The following is a 16283-nucleotide window of genomic DNA, read 5'->3' on the forward strand; positions in this document are numbered from 1 at the left end:
TGCCGCAGAGCTGCAAGCGTGCCGCCGCTGCTCTCAGGTAAACTTCGGAGTGAGTTACCTGCACTTGGAGAAGGGCCTTACCTGAGCGCGCCTCTGCCAATGGCAGCTCACCTGAGGGAGCCCCGCAGCCAATCACCGCGCAGCTCGTCCCTCGGGCTTGTACCCTTTAGTGAAAGAATTCAGCTCCTTGCGAGAAAGTTACCTGTGGCCGCCCAAGTCCGCCACTTTGTGCTCTGTGGCTGCCCACTGCCACGATCCGGGAGGACTCCGCGCCGCCCGGCCGCCTCCGAGCTCGGGCCCCATGTGAGGGGGCCCCCCCTTATCCCACCTTTCCGGCTAGGTGAGGGCGCGAGCCGGCGAGCGAGCGAGAGTGGTGAGGGGGGACGGAAAAGCAGAATTACCTGTAGCTCTTGTTCTGCCATCTCGGGCGCTCTCACACACCTTCACCTGCACAGACTTGAAAGTCCAGTTTCACCAGAGGCTGAGGCTCCAGGAAAAGGGGAGCGAGTTCATTGGATCAAACATGTCACAAGAGTCGGACAAGTAAGTGGATCACACGCGCCGGCTGCTGCTACTACCACTTTGGGCTGATGGCAACTGGTTTGTTATGTTTTTTTGTTTGTTTGTTTTTTTTAGGTTGCTATTGTTGGTTTTTTTTTTTCTTCTTTCTTTTTTCTTTTTCTTTTTGGTGTATCCAGACTTTTCCAGATTATGTTTCTACCCTGGTTAAGGGGAGACACCCTGCAAGAATATGAATGTTTAATACCCCCTTTGGGCCTTGATAGTAAAAGTAGGTTTTCCTCTTTCCTTCCTCCCTTACGAATGATCTCAGCCCCGGTCTCCCAGGACGAATCCTTGTATATTGGCAGAGGTTTTGGTAGAAGAGGGCGGGAGGCCTGTTATTCCCCCTCTTTTTTAGTTGCTCCAACCGCTTCAGGTTCCTAGGGCCATTTGGAAATTCAGCTGAGTTCCTTCGATTTGCCCAAAGGGCCTGCTGGAAAAGCGGGTCTTGGCGGCTTTTGTGCGAGCGCAACAAAGAGCCTTTATCCTGAAGCAGAAACGGCCATCTTCCCGCACTGTGCCGGAGGGTGTGCGTGTGCGCGCCCGCGTGTGCGCCCCCGACGGGAGGCGAGGCGCCGGGCGGCTGGGGTCTCGGGGGCCGCGGGGGCCGTCCCCACCCCCGTGCCCCCGCCCCCTCCCGCCCGCCCGCCCCCGAATGGCTTGGCCACCTTACGCAGGTGCAGGAGGACTGGGTCTTTCGGGAACGAGGGGGATTGATTTGAGGCCCGAGTTTGCGCCACGGTAAGGCGCTAAGGGGCGCCTGCAACTTATCGAGTCAGCCCAGCCCGGACAGCCTCCGCGGCCCCGCGAGCTCGCCGCCCTCCGAGGCCCGGCCGGCCCAGGCGCCCCGCTCCGGAGGCCGCCACCTCGGGCGTGGCTAGCGGGACGGAGCGAGTGCGCCGGGGCCTCCCTGGGCGACTCTCGCCAGAAAAGGCGGGGAGCCCGGCTTCCCGCGCCTCCTAAGGCCAGCCGGGGGGCGCGTCCGCCCCGTCTGGGACGGGAACTCTAGACGCGCGGGGGCTCGGCAGCCTGAGCGGCGGGGCGCCGGGCCCGGGTCCCGTCTCGTCCAGGCGGCCTCCCAGCAGGCCTGGCCCCCGCCTCCCGGCCGGCTTTGTGCTGCCAGGGGGAGGTGGGGCGGAGGGCGGGAGCGAGCGGGAGCCGGAGGTGGGTCCCGCGGCCCTGCCCGGGATTCGGTGGCGACGCTGCCTTCCCCCTCCTGGCGGGCGCGTCCTATCGGGAGTGCGTGGAGGCCGCCTTTCCGCTTTTCCTGGTCGCTTTACCCCGGCGGTGCGGCCACCCCAAGGAGACCTTCCACAGGGAGTTTCCGCGGGGGGAGGGCCGGAGGCCGCGGGCTGCCGGCGCCTCTCCTGGAGAAGTGGCCTGGGACCCGTCCCAAATCGAGGGACCCTGAGGGGGGCAGCGGGAATGCCCTGTGGACCTGTCCAGGGATGGAGGGGACCATCCTCCAAGTTAAGCCCCGGGTAAGGCAGGTGTAGCGAACGTCACAGGCTATCATACTTAAGAAAAACTACCAGGTATTAGTACCACTTTACCCACTAATGAAAAATTAAGTGCGAGCTACACACCGGAGGGGAGGACCTAGTTACAGTACAAACACAGGCCGAGGTCGGGAGCAGGGGTGGGACTGGCAAAGTGTGGGTTTGTTTGAGTGTACCCCCGCTCACACCCCCAATTCTCTCCGTAACCTTTAAGAACTCACTCCTCGAGTTTGAAAACTGAAGTAGCCAAAAGCCGAGATGGCAGCACGGTTTTTTTGGTTTGTTTTGATCTTCGTGTCAAAAATGGTTGCAAATCTAGTGAATATTAGATAAGTCTTACTGTAATTACTTAATTAAATCACGATTAACATTCGGTTGCACCACTTCGTTTTGTGATACAACGGGACTCAGATGAATTTAGGATGAAAACGGATTGCCTTTTATTTTAACCGATTGTACTTAGCACCAATGAAGATAATTTATTTAGTATTGAAAATAAGTTCTAATATAGTCGATATTGTGTTAACTTTGGTGACGGATTGTAACTAGATTTACTGTGTGGATCGTTTCGTGACCTATATAGACATCAAATCACTATGTTGTACACTTGAAAATAATATTTGAATGTGAATTATACTTCAATTAAAAATAAATTTAAAGAAAGAAAATAAGTTCGGAACACTAGCAATCTAGTTCACTGCGGTACATTACCTAATTTTTATGGGTAATAACTATCTAGGATTATGTATACTTACATTTAATGAAGGTAACTTTTATCTAGTGATGGTTTCCAAGACTTCATTTTGTTTCCTGGGAAAAGTAATACTAACAATACCTCAAAGAGACTGTTGAACCCCATTTACGTCTCCTTGCCTAGACTATGGAGAAATGCTTGAAATTAATAAATGATTTTTGGATCATTTTTGCAGATTCTAGCCTAGTTTTCTTAATGGCTGGCTGGCAGGGGTGGGCCCAGGTTTTATGAGCTTGAAGCTTATGTAATTGTGTTAGGTGGAGTAGGGGTGAGGGCTCTTAAAAAAAAAAAAAAAAAAGGAACATGTGAGCCTGTTTCTGGAGCTTCCTGCCAGAGCAACCGGGAGTCCTGGAGCTTGAACTTTATCAGCTTTTTGGTAAATCCCTGTAGGAGGCTTGTCTGTATTTTCTGGAACTAACCTAAAGGAATAGACAAAGGACTTTTTTTCCTATAAACCCATCAAAGTGTAGGTAAGCTTTTGGATAGCATACGAAGATAATTCCAGTTAGCAAGTCTGGACTGAAGTAGCATCATCTTTTTTATAGTTGTGAACTTTCCAGATTGACGCGATCTGCTTTTTATGTTCTGCAATGTTGATGCTATCGCTATTTTAAACAAAGTATTTTTAGGACAGTTTGTCTTTGTACATATTTAGAATTTTTCTACTCCCCCTTTCTAACATTTTATGAAGATTTATGATCTTTGTCAACAAGCATGTGTATTCTAGCAGCCCAATGATAGATTTAGAAACTCTTATTTTACGGCCCAAATATTCAGAATATATATATGATTTAGTTGAAACTCACAGGTGTTTTTCATTACCTATATGTGTTTTCTGATTACCTACCATTTGCAACACATTCAGATAGGTATTATAGGAGAATAAAAAGACGTATAAAGTGGGCCATGTCCTCAAGGGACTTACACTCTAGCGGAAGATGAAACAGGAACAGATATTACATAAATCCCCCTTCTCCCTACCCACCCCGCTTTTGCCTTAGGACAATTACCTTTAGTCATTCTGTGTGTTATGTCTTAAGGAGCCCAGCCATTATTCTAGAAAGGAAAATGTCCAAAGTTATAGATACCTCATGTGGGTAGCATTTCAAGTAATGGGATGAAATATTTTAATTAATCTTTCTACTCTTTAGTTTTATAAATGGATATGTTTCCATTTAGCTATATAATTTTTTTTCTTTTCTTTTCTTTTTTTTTTTTTTTTGGCCATGCCATGCAGCTTGTGGGATCTTAGTTCCCCAACCAGGGATTGAACCCGGGCCACGGCAGTGAAAGCATGGAGTCCTAACCATTGGACCACCAGGGAGTTCCCTATATTATCTTTTAATATCACCAATACTGAGTTAATCATATCTTCCTCGAAGCAATAAAAATACCCACTCATTTATTCAACAAATATATCTTGAGTGCCACTATATACTGAGCATTGATCCTGGCATTGAGATTCATTAGCAAATAGAACAAACTGCCTGCCATTGTGGTGCTACCATTGTAGTGCCAGGAAACAGTAAATCAATAAAGAAGGAAATACATAACAAGTTAGATGATGATAAATGCTACAAAGGAAAGCAAAGCAGGCTAAAGGGATTGAGAATAACGGGGAATTATTTTATATAAGGTGGTCAAGGATGGCCTCTCTGATGAGATGACCTTTGAGCAGAAACCTGAAGTGAGATCAAGCACTGAAGATACTTGGGATAAGAGTGTTACAGGCAGATGGATGAGCAAGTGCAAAGACCCTAAGGTGGGAGAGTACTTAGCATATTCTAGAATCAGAAAGGAGCCCAGTGTGGGTGAATCAGAGACTTAGAGAGACAGTGGTCCCATTAAGTAAACTAAGATAATCAATTCTCTACTTAATAGTCCAGACACTTGTACACTCAAAATCAGACAACATTATACTTATAAATGGTTCTGGCAGTCAAGAGGGGAATAAATAATCAGCTAATAGTGTCAGTCTTGTTTCTTTCCCCAGGTATCACCAGTTTAATGGCTAGAGTCCAGTGTGTTCTTCCCTACAATGGATTAAATCTTGCATGCTTCTTAATTTAGAGATGAAAAAAATGCACACGTACTGGATGACTCCTGGGAATTAGAACTGAAGAAGAGGGACCAACATGGTGTTTGCTCTGACACTCATACCTGTCTAAACCTCTTAATTTAACCTGCCACCCTTCCTGGCTATCTCAACCCTAAATTAGCCTCCAGTTCGCCCTTTCCTTCTCTCATCCGCATTCAATTTCTGCAAACTTGTATCCGTCAGAAAACAGACTGGGCCACTGTGTTTGGAAGTGAGACACTGCAAACAGTGTGCTTTGGTTAGTTTTGCATTTTCAGTGAAATAAACTAATATACAGGCAAAATTAACTTACCTGAAAAATAAGAAAATGCTAGACAACAATATAGAAGTCTGGATTGATTGAAAAAAAAGGTTGAAGATAATTATGTATGTGCTTAGTAATAGGAATGTCCATAGGCATTCTTTAAATCACTGCAACACAAACTCATCTGATTACCAAAATATATCACCTGAGGCACTTGGTAAACCTACACTCCCTGTGCCCCACCCCAGAGCTATGGAATCAGATTCTCAGGAGAGGGGCCAGGGCATCTGCATTGGGTTATTTAGCAAAATAATGCTTTAAGTGAGTACTTTACATAATAAATTCAATTTATATATACCTTCTCAGGTGTATATCCAGCATATAAGTGAAATGAAACCTGTAGGCTTTATGTTCATTATGCTACTTCTGGATGAGCAGCTTCTGATATTTTAACTAGGGTTTAAGAGTTCTTAGGCCTTCTCTCAATGTTGTTTACTTTCATTGTGTTGCTGAACTGTCCCTTCTGGAAGAATGGGATCCTTTTGACAAGTCATGTTTCCAGAGCTGCTAAACACCTGATTTGGAGTGATGTCACCCATGTGGCCTTCTGCCAGGCCCAGAGTTAAAAGGTCAAACTCAGATTTTAGGCTGGATCCCACTCACTAGGGAGCTGGGTTGGAGTTAGAAGGCCAATCTTGTCCTTCCATAGTTTTACATTAGAAGATAAAATTAGTGTCCATTTTTCTGGGCACAGTTATTTCATTGAATTTAGATTCTATTTTGTAGCACAAAGTCAAAGATAACGAGTTCTGATCTGTACAATCTGATGCTGGTCCTTGGTGAAATATTTAATGGGATGATGGTTGCAGTTTCATTTCTAGGGCTAATGGTAGCTTTAAGTATTACCCTAATAAGATGGTACTAGGCTTTCTGTTGATCTGTAATTAGGTCCTGTTTTAAACCAACCGCAGAGACTAGGCCACCCAAATGGACCCAGTGCCACCTGATTTAAGGAGGATTAAAAGTAAGTGCTGGAGCAGTGATGAAGAGCTGTATCTAGCAATTTCTACTATACTCTGCAAAGTCAAACAGAGAATTTATACATATAGCCAAGTAAGTCAAACATACATAGAAACATTTATACAACACCACCACCCAAGAACCCCAAGAAGTATTTGTTTGAAATCTATAGATAATTTAAACAAGATTATTATTTTGATGTTTGGTTATTAAATCTAGTTTTCTTTTAAAGACTTAGGTAACTCAAGCAAATGCTTTGGTTCCTCTCTGTGACTTTGATACAACCAGGCATACATTTCAGGTTAAAAAATAAACAATTTGGTTAAATTGTATTTTCCCTCTTATTTCGTCCTTAGTCTGAAACAACATTTTTTTCCCCTCTTTCCCTCCCTCCCTCCCTCCCTCCCTTCTTTCCCTCCCTCCCTCCCTCCCTTCTTTCCCTCCTTGGTCTGTCTCCTGTTGCCACTTTGCTGATTTTTTTCCCTCCCATATTACTTGATAGGAATTGACACATGCACTTCTTCCATGCAGTGATATAAATATGAATCTGATTTTAGGTGTTCTTTTAATCAGTGAACTTTGCTGTGTTCTCTTAGCATTTATAGCAACAGCAACCCGTTCTTGTTACCTGAGCCAAGAGTTAAGATGATGGCAGCAAATGATGGCACCTTATCTAATTCAAGTCAACTGAGTTTAACCTTGGAAAATATTTACTTTTAAGTTCTTCTTAGTATAAGGCAAGCCTTGTCCTAAATTAGAGTCCTCACTCATGCATGATCCCTCGCATTCACTTTGGGGTGCAGGCACTCTCTTCCTTTTCAAAATGTATTCAAGGATTCCTGCTCAATTATAAAAAGTGAGGTCTAAGCTGAAACAGGGTAGTGATTGGTTTGGCAAACGTGTCCAGGAAAAATTCCTTAGCGAGCAGCAACAGGCTGAATAGGAATTTCTGCTTTGGCCCAGGAGGATGAGTGGGTTGCTTAGTAACAACAACATACACCTGGAAGTCCCTCAGACAGCTTCACAAGTCTTCAAACTGAAGCCTCCAAAATTCAGATTCACTCTATCCTCCACCTGCCCTGCGTATTTCCAGCCATTAGAGAAGTCCTGGCTCCGTGGTTCCATTTTATTTATCCATCCATCCATCCATCCATCCATCCATCCATCCTCCATCACCAGAAAATTACATTTTATGCTGTAAGTCTTTTAATGGTCTGTGGTAGAAAGGACTGGGCTATAATGGGGTAAGTGGGATAGAAGCAAGGAAGTACTTCTTTAGGGATCTACCCCCAACTCCCACCCCCATTTATATTGGGAAGAGAATTAAGTGTTTTAGCTTGATGTGTTCTGGTGAGTAGCAGGATTAAAGTAATATTGTTTTTAAAAACAGCACATTTTGATTTGCTATATAAAATGCCCACCAAGCACACATTTTTAGAGCTCTGTGGAAAGTACTTAAAAAGCTGATACATTTCAGGGGATTTCGATGTACATTTTGAGAATCTGTCCGGGTTATGGAGATTGACCGAGCATTTGAATGGGCATTCAGTGGAAAGCAATCGCTGCCTGTGGCGATGAAAAGCCTTATTTTACTTTGTAATGAACAGGGCAATGTACTTTGTGGGGAGCATTTTTCAAGTGATCTGACTTCACATTCACTCCCAAGGAAATGCTTCCTTTACAAGTGTGAATGCAGACACCCCCCAGAGCAGAAAGGGAAGCAAGATTCGCCTGTTGCTTCTTTTTATTTTGGCGCCAGCCTTTCGTCCAAATGCTGAATGTGCGCATATAACAAACACCCCAGGGCCAGAGTCTCTTTTTTAAGGCTTCTGAATTTAGATCGGGGTTTCAGAAAACGGGGAAAGGTTAAAGTGAAGGAGAGAAGAATGGAGAAAAGAGAGGAAGAAAAAAGGAACAGGGAGAAACTATGCTTTAGCCACCTTTGAGTTGCCAGCCTTTTCTCAGTAGTATGAGATTTGCCATGCTCTGGCTGCAGAGCTGGGCTCTAAAGAGAGGATCACCTGTGCTGTTTGTCCTCCTGGCGGATTGATTCTGATTTTAACTTGATGCCTTGAATCCTAGATCTAGGACGAGGCTTACAGATCATACAGAGTCTGTGAGTAACCAAGAGTAGGATTTGGAGCTAGAAGTTTGATTTGAGGAAAAAAGTGCCTTACATTCTTTCTTGTGTGTTGCATACTGGCATTGTATGAATTGAACATCTGAGGTTTTGATTCATTAAAAAAATATACTCCGTTTTTTTGGTAGGGAGATTGAGAACAGGGGAGGCATTGCCTATTTGCTTCTTAACATGTGAATGTGAGTATATGAAACACGTGGTTAAGATTCCGACAGCATTACTGTGAGTTAAAATGGCCTTTCCTTCCCACACTCACCCCAAATCATTGGTTTTAGTTCTCAGTTCAGTGAGCCTCAGAAAATAACTGCTTTCTGTACTTCTTGGATCTAACTTTTCAAAGCAGCAAGGAACAAAGGTAGCTTTTGCCTCTTTCCTGTATTGCCAATAAGATAATTAACATAAGATCAGAGGGTTTGTCTTTCATTATTTTTCACCTGTAAAATGAAGTTGAACTAAATGATCTCTGAGGATAATCACCTGCTCCAACATTCTGTGAGTCTCATTTTCTCCCTTCCAGTGGGGTCTGCGCTGGGGGCGGCTCACAGAATGATGATGTTAACAAGATAGGAGGGTACAGGGCACAGTGGGACCTGCTTCTGCTCCCAGGCCCCCCTCAAATCATTTTATTTTAGCAAAATAAAAGGTGGTTTAAGATGACAAAGAAACAGACTTCTGGCAGGCAGGAGGAATTCAGAGGACCACACGGAATTCAGAAGGGCATCTAGGCGGTAAGATCAATGGTTTACCTAGTGGACCGCCTCACAGCCTCACTGGGCTGGCAGATAAAGGTACAAGAAAATCAGATAAAAAAGGGCTGGCAGGTACTCTGAGAACCCCCTTCCAGAACAGCACCCAGGAAGTGGTTTACTCCGCTCGTAGAGTGAAAGAGAGGCAGTATCGGAATGGATGGAACATTGAATAAAATTTAGTAAAATGAAAACAGCAGCAAATAGGCCTTCTCCTCTTTTATCTTGCTGCCTTTTCCTCCTTCCTTCATCCTTCCCCTCCCATGCCCCACTTCCAGATTCCTCCTCCTCTTAATAAAACATAATTCAGGGACACCTACTGTCAACCAGTATTGTCAAGCCAATGGTTTAATAAGTGTTCAGAAAAGGTATTAAATAATATAAGAATAAGAATAGCACCTGCAGTTTCACTTCGATTATAAGACAATATACGCAGGGAACCCTGCTCAATGTTATGTGGCAGCCTGGATGGGAAGGGAGTTTGGGGGAGAATGGATACACGTATATGTATGGCTGAGTCGCTTTGCTGTGCACCTGAAACTATCACAACACTGTTAATCGGCTATACTCCAATATAAAATAAAAAGTTTTAAAAAAAAGACAATATATGATTTCACTCCAGGGCACACAAATGACTATTCATGTAGGTCAGGAATGAAATCTCCTTCTCTGGTATCCTATTGTGTTATAAGATTTAGAAGTCTCTGAAGTCCGTTTTCTCTGAAGCCAGTATTGGTACCAGGACAAAATGGATTGAAGCCCCTGGAAGGTTCGCAAGTGGAGGATTTTGATAGGTTAGAAGAGCCTTTAAGTGTATTTATGCTTCCTGTGCAGACTACGGTTTTTAGCTGCTTTGGAATCGTGGTGGCTACTTTTAAAACTATGTCTATCTTACATAGTTGTGAAAACATTTTTAAAAAGGACAAACGTCTCAATAGAAATATGGTCCAGAAACATGAGTAGACAGCTCACAAAAGCTACAAGTGATTAATATACATATAAAATAATATTCAGTTTATTAATAATCCAAGAAATACAGATTACAGAACAGGGAAGCAAAAGGTTTCCCTGTCAAATTGGCCAAGATTAACAAAACTGGGTTTGGGTAAAATACTTTTTGAGGAGGATTATACATTCTTACAAACTTTCTGGAAGACAGTTTAGCAAAACTGGTTGAAACGGGCCTACCTTCTGACACCTGAATTCCAGTTTTAGGGCTTTACCTTAAGGAAGTAATCAAGGATATTAATTGTAGGAATATTTTTTAAAGTGAAAAATCAGGAAAGCTCTAAGTGCCCAGATACAGAGGACTAGTTTAGTAAATCACAGTTCAGGGGCAAGCATTATAAATCAGATTATGGAAAAATATTTAATGACAGGAAAAATGTTCATGGTGTATTATGTTAGAAGGTTTACAGGCATAGAAAATAAATAATAAACTATGATAATAAAACCACAATAGGTTAACAGTGGTTTGCTCTCTGCATGGAGAAATTATAGATGCTTTTGTCTCTTATTTGTTCTTCCCTGTATTCTAGTTTGCGGAAGTGAGCTTGTACTGTTCTTGTAATTAGAAAAATTTTAAGGTTATTTAAAAAAAAAAGTCATTTGGCCATGGAGATATTTAAAAATAACACACACATAGCTGCAATAAAATGGGAAAGCCTGCCTGCTTGCTTGCTCCTGGTAGAATTCATCTGTTCCCTCCCTGCTGATCGAGGCATGGCACTCCGCTCTTCACTGCTGGTATGCCACGTGTGTCTTCTGCCTTATGCCTCACTCACCTGTACACTTTTGGGTTAGTGTCTCAACAACCCTGTCTCTTTGGATTTGACCAATTATCAAGTGCACCTATTTTTCAAAATAGTACACCCAGGTGTGGGAGTTTCCAGCCTTTGTATAACTTGCAGCTGGGGGCGTCGGGGGGAGGGGGCGGGGGGAGCGGTGGTGGTGACTAAGCAGAAGGGAAACCTTTTCATCCACTCAGTAGGCTGCATGCGCCTGCGCAGTTTCCCTTGGAGAAAATTCTCTGGAGGCGGGGCTGCCTTCCATGCCATCTCAGACCTCACCTGAGTGGGTGCTCTTGGGAACGACTCGGTGGTAGGTCCAGTTGTATTTAATCTTTTTTCAGGAATAGGGAGAACTCGGAATATGACTTCCTTTAAAAACAAAAAGTAGTTGTAGGCACGGTTGAGTTTTTATTTTTTAACAACAATTTATTTTTTCCGTAACATAGACTTGCTTTTCCCTGGAGGGCCAAGCGTGTGAGTCATGTACCTGCTTCTACAAGCTGGTGCATAGATCATGCCAGACGCGAGATGGAGTCTGTTAGTTAAGCTGTGTGAGATTGCATCACTGGATTTCCTGCAGGCGTCTTTAATGGAAGCTTTGTTGCAAATGTGAAGTTATTTACTTATCAACCTATCCAAGGAGCATCCACCAGGGAACGGAAAGTACACGATGTGAACTTGGAGGGAGAACGTGGCCTCACAGAATCACTTAAGTTGCCAAAAATATGTCAGGGAAAAAACGGGGGAGGGGCGAGGTTTAAACAAAAAGGAAATGAACTTTGCTAATGTGAGCAAAACCAAAGCAACGTTAGGTTGTGGGGATCAACACAGAGTTTGTGATTATACTTTTTGGTTGTGGATTCAAATGTGAAAATTGCAGTTGTCCCCTTCTCTCCCACGCCTACCTGGCTTCCCCTCCCCCATACTTTTCTTCTCATTGTGCAGAAATTCATCAGATCTCAAATACTGTACCTTACATTTTCAAAAATCGTTATCGTTTTTGGTCGTTCAAAGTCTAAATGTGCATATCCTTGTAGGGCTTGCGAGAAGGAGATTAGGAAGGGCTACAGTTTGTCTTTTTATCCTGTGTTTATCCAATTTCAGTAAACAGCCTGAAAGGTGTGGTTTGTATTCAGCCACGCAGAACCACAAATTTGCCTTTTGAATTTGCCCACAAATCTTGGGACACAATTCATTTATCACTCCTAATATCCTGAAGTTGAATTGGCTGGCGGTTGTACTTATTTCTCTTCTCTTTTCCTCATTTAAAAGACCCACATCCTTTTTCTGGATTCCTGATCCTAATTTACAATAAAATACCTATGTGGTCAATACCCAGGGCACATTTAATTACAAGCTGGGAGTTTTTCTCTTGCAACATAACCTACGGTTTGGCCAGGTGAACCAAATTGAACATGATATTCTGAGATTTTGTTGTTGTTGTGCCAGATATTCCTGGAATATGGAAGAAATTGAAAATGTTTTTATGAATCTGAGATTTTTATTGTATTTACTGTTTTATGTATTATTTTATAAATCACAGTTTTGAAGCATTTCTGAATGACCTACCTCACTGTTTTCAATGCTATGGTGGAGGCTGACTTTTGCTGCAACTATTTTATGGTGCAGTTTTGCATTTGCACGTGTGTTTTCTTTTTTAAGCACCATTTGTTGGGGAGGCTTTTTTTCTGATTATGCAGATACTATAGGGTCATGAGAAAAAACTGGAAACTAAAGAAAGGTATATAGAAGAGAAGTCACTCATAATTCCAGGGCCCTAACACTTCATATATTTTCTTACAGTTATGAATGTGGTTATAAAAGACGGTACAAATGATAATCTCCCGTTTTTACATCATTCGTGCAATTCTGCATTTTCTACTTAATGCTTTATTATTGGCATTTTACTAGTCTCTTAAGTATACTTCTACATAGCATTTAAAGATGAAATCTACAATCCCCTATTTTTTATGTTTAGGTTGTTTTGCTTTTTCATTATTATAAATCATGCTTATACATAAATCTTTGTATCTCTGCTTATTACTTTAGAATAAGTTTCTGGAAGTATAAGAACAAAAGATAAATATTTTTAGGTTCTTGATTCATACTTTGAAAATGACTTCTAGATAGGTTGTAAAAATGTATGTGTTCTCCCAATAGTGTGTGAGTGTCTTTCTCACATCTTGTCACCAGTCTATGAGATTTATAATTTTTTGGTCAATTTGAACAGCAAAAAAAGTGTATTTTTGTTTTAAATTGCAGTCTGATAAGTAATGAGGTTAAACATTTTCTCAGATGTTTATTCGTCATTTAAGTTTCTTTTGTACCGAAGATCTTGTTTTTGCCTTGGCTACTACATAGTTATTTTGTTGTGTCCTGGACGAGGGGACCTTGGGGTTGAGATCGAGCTATGCTTCCCTCTGGCCTCTGCCCGGGGAAAAGGGCACCTTACAACATCTGCACAAATGTACCATATGGGTTAGAAGTAGTCTGTTCTTAATTTTCACTCTTTTTTTTTTTTGAATTGGGATGCTGATATTTTTATTATTGATTTGTGAGAGCCTTTTACACACCTAAAATTATTAACTGTTTTGTAAAAATTCTGGCTATAATTTCCTCAAGTTCTTGGTTATCATTTAGTTTCATGATTTAAAAAATATTCAGAGCTTTAGATATTTTTTTAAATATTTTAAAATATAAATTTTTTAATTTATTTTTGGCTGCACTGGGTTTTGTCGCTGTGCATGGGCTTTCTCTAGTCGTGGCGAGCGGGGGCTACTCTTCATTGCGGTGCGCAGGCTTCTCATTGCGGTGGCTTCTCTTGTTGCGGAGCACGGGCTCTAGGCGCGCGGGCTTCAGTAGTTGTGGCTCGCGGGCTCTAGAGTACAGGCTCAGTAGCTGTGGCACACGTGCTTAGTTGCTCCGCAGCACGTGGGATTTTCCCGGACCAGGGCTCGAACCCGTGTCACCTGGATTGGCAGGTGGATTCTTAACCACTACACCACCAGGGAAGTCCCAGAGCTTTAGATTTTTTGATGTCAAATATATTGTTCTTATGCGTGAGAGTACTTTCATTACTTTGAAATGTGGAAAATTTGAGATCAACCTTTGTGGACTTTAACTCATGAAAATTTTTTCCTTTATTTTAGCCTTATTTTTAAGGTTATTTAAAAGGCCCTTTAAAGATGATTAATTCATACTTAATGGTAAGAACATTAGAGAATACAACTACTCTCAAAACTACCACTCAAAGTTATTAATAATAGCACTGCTAACACTCTGACATCTATATTTTTACTTTTTTCTATGCCTGTACATACAAATATACTATGTATACAGAGATGAGATAGTAATTTATATACTGTTTAGTAACTTATTTTGTAAGTTAATATTGATCATAGCTTTTCATGGTGGTAAATATTTTTAATGGCCCATAGTTTTACATTGAATGGAAATGTCCAGATTAATTTAACCAGCTCCCTGTTGTACATTTAAATTTTTCATGTTTTTTACTATTAAAGTCAATATTTGTATGACTTAGAGCTAAATCTTTACACACTTCTTAGTTCTGTCCTTGATATACATTCCAGTGAATAGACATCCTTGATCAAAAGCCATCCTGTTTTTAAAGATACTTGGTTCATATTTCCAAATTGCCATCCAAAAATCCTCTCCTCATTAACACTCCCATCAACACTGTATCTGGGGGAGGATTTCACCTTCCTTCCCCAGCAATACATATTATCCTCTTTTTTTTAATTTAATTTTTATTTTTTAATTTATATTTTATTTTATTCTATTCCATTTTAATTTTTTATTGGGGTATAGTTGTTTTACAATGTTGTGTTAGTTTCTACTGTACAGCAAAGTGAATCAGCCATATGTATACATATATCCCCTCCTTTTTGGATTTCCTTCCCATTTAGGTCTTCACAGAGCACTAAGTAGAATTCCCTGTGCTATACAGCAGGTTCTCATTAGTCATCTGTTGTATACATATTAGTGTATATATGTCAATCCCAATCTCCCAACTCATCCCACCCCCCCTCCCCCCCCTTGGTGTCCATACATTTGTTCTCTACTTCTGTGTCTCTATTTTTGCCTTGCAAACAGGTTCATCTGTACCATTTTTCTAGATTCCACATATATGTGTTAATATATGATGTTTGTTTTTCTCTTTCTGACTTACTTCACTTTGTATGACAGTCTCTAGGTCCATCCACGTCTCTACAAATGACCCAATCTTGTGCCTTTTTATGGCTGAGTAACGTTACAACAATGTATCTGAGGGAGGATTTCACCTTCCTTCTCCAGAAATTCATATTATCCTCCTTTTTCTTTTTTTTTTTCTTTTTTTTTGTGGGGGTGGGTACACGGGCCTCTCCCGTTGCGGAGCACAGGCTCTGGACGCGCAGGCCCAGCGGCCATGGGTCACGGGCCTAGCCGCTCCATGGCATGTGGGATCTTCCCGGACCGGGACACGAACCCGTGTCCCCTGCATCGGCAGGCGGACTCTCAACCACTGCGCCACCAGGGAAGCCCATCCTCTTTTTTCTTAATTTATTTTTTTAAATTGAAGTATAGTTGATTTACAATGTTGTGTTAGTTTCAGGTGTGCAGCAAAGTGATTCAGTTTTATACATATTCAGTTATATATATATTCAGTTATATATTCATATATATATATATATACTTTTTTTCAGATTCTTTTCCCTTATAGGTTATTACAAAATATTGAGTATAGTTTCCTGTGCTATACAGTAGGTCCTTGTTCGTTATCTATTTTATATATAGTAGTGTGTTTATGTTCTTCCTTTTAGTCTTTGCCAATTTGATAGGGTGAAATGGTAACTTGTTTTGAATTGCATTTCTTTCCATTTACTCAAATTGTATTTTCTCAGGAGAACTTTATGTTTTGTTTTGTTTTCTTAATGTATATATGTAGTATTTTGAAAGCTCTTCTTGGGGTTTTATAGAGTTCAGCATTAGTAAAAAGAGTTTATCAGCAGAAGGCCCAGCTGTGGTCTCTTCTCTTGGTACAAGTCATTGCGTCTGAGAACTGTCTCTAATTCACAGCTCCCATCCCTTGCCACTGAAAGCAGTGACCCGGGCCTTCACTTAGGCTCCTTAATCAAAGGCCACAAGTTCAGGGAACTTAGTCAAGGGATAGGGAGCCCATGTCTCCAAGCTGACTGGTGATGACTAAGCTCAGGATGAATACGTCCAAACAACAAATGGGTGGTCACCATACATACAAATCTCTTCCACTTCATGATTTATTGAGTGCCTACAGGCCAGGCACAGAGCTGGGCACCATGCCAGGCACGGAGACCACGGAGATTAGACAGACTACTAGTTTAAGGTCTGAGAACCTTAAACAATATAATTAGAAAAAAAGGCAATTTATTTTAAAAATGCACATTTACCTTTC

The 16283-nt window shown here is 41.9% G+C and overlaps 1 protein-coding gene across 1 annotated transcript in view; it reads left to right on the forward strand.

Annotated features, from left to right (window-relative positions):
* The first annotated feature begins 269 nt into the window (after positions 1-269).
* The window catches only part of GRHL2 (grainyhead like transcription factor 2), a 164688-nt gene continuing 148674 nt past the window's right edge, over positions 270-16283 (forward strand). The window contains exon 1 of the mRNA XM_081259033.1: positions 270-543. Coding sequence (XP_081115159.1) covers positions 524-543 — 20 coding nt within the window. The 5' untranslated portion in view covers positions 270-523. The remainder of the gene's footprint in view (positions 544-16283) is intronic.

Source organism: Mesoplodon bidens (genome assembly GCF_964165515.1).
Source record: "Mesoplodon bidens genome assembly, chromosome: 16".
Lineage (NCBI taxonomy): Eukaryota > Metazoa > Chordata > Mammalia > Artiodactyla > Ziphiidae > Mesoplodon > Mesoplodon bidens.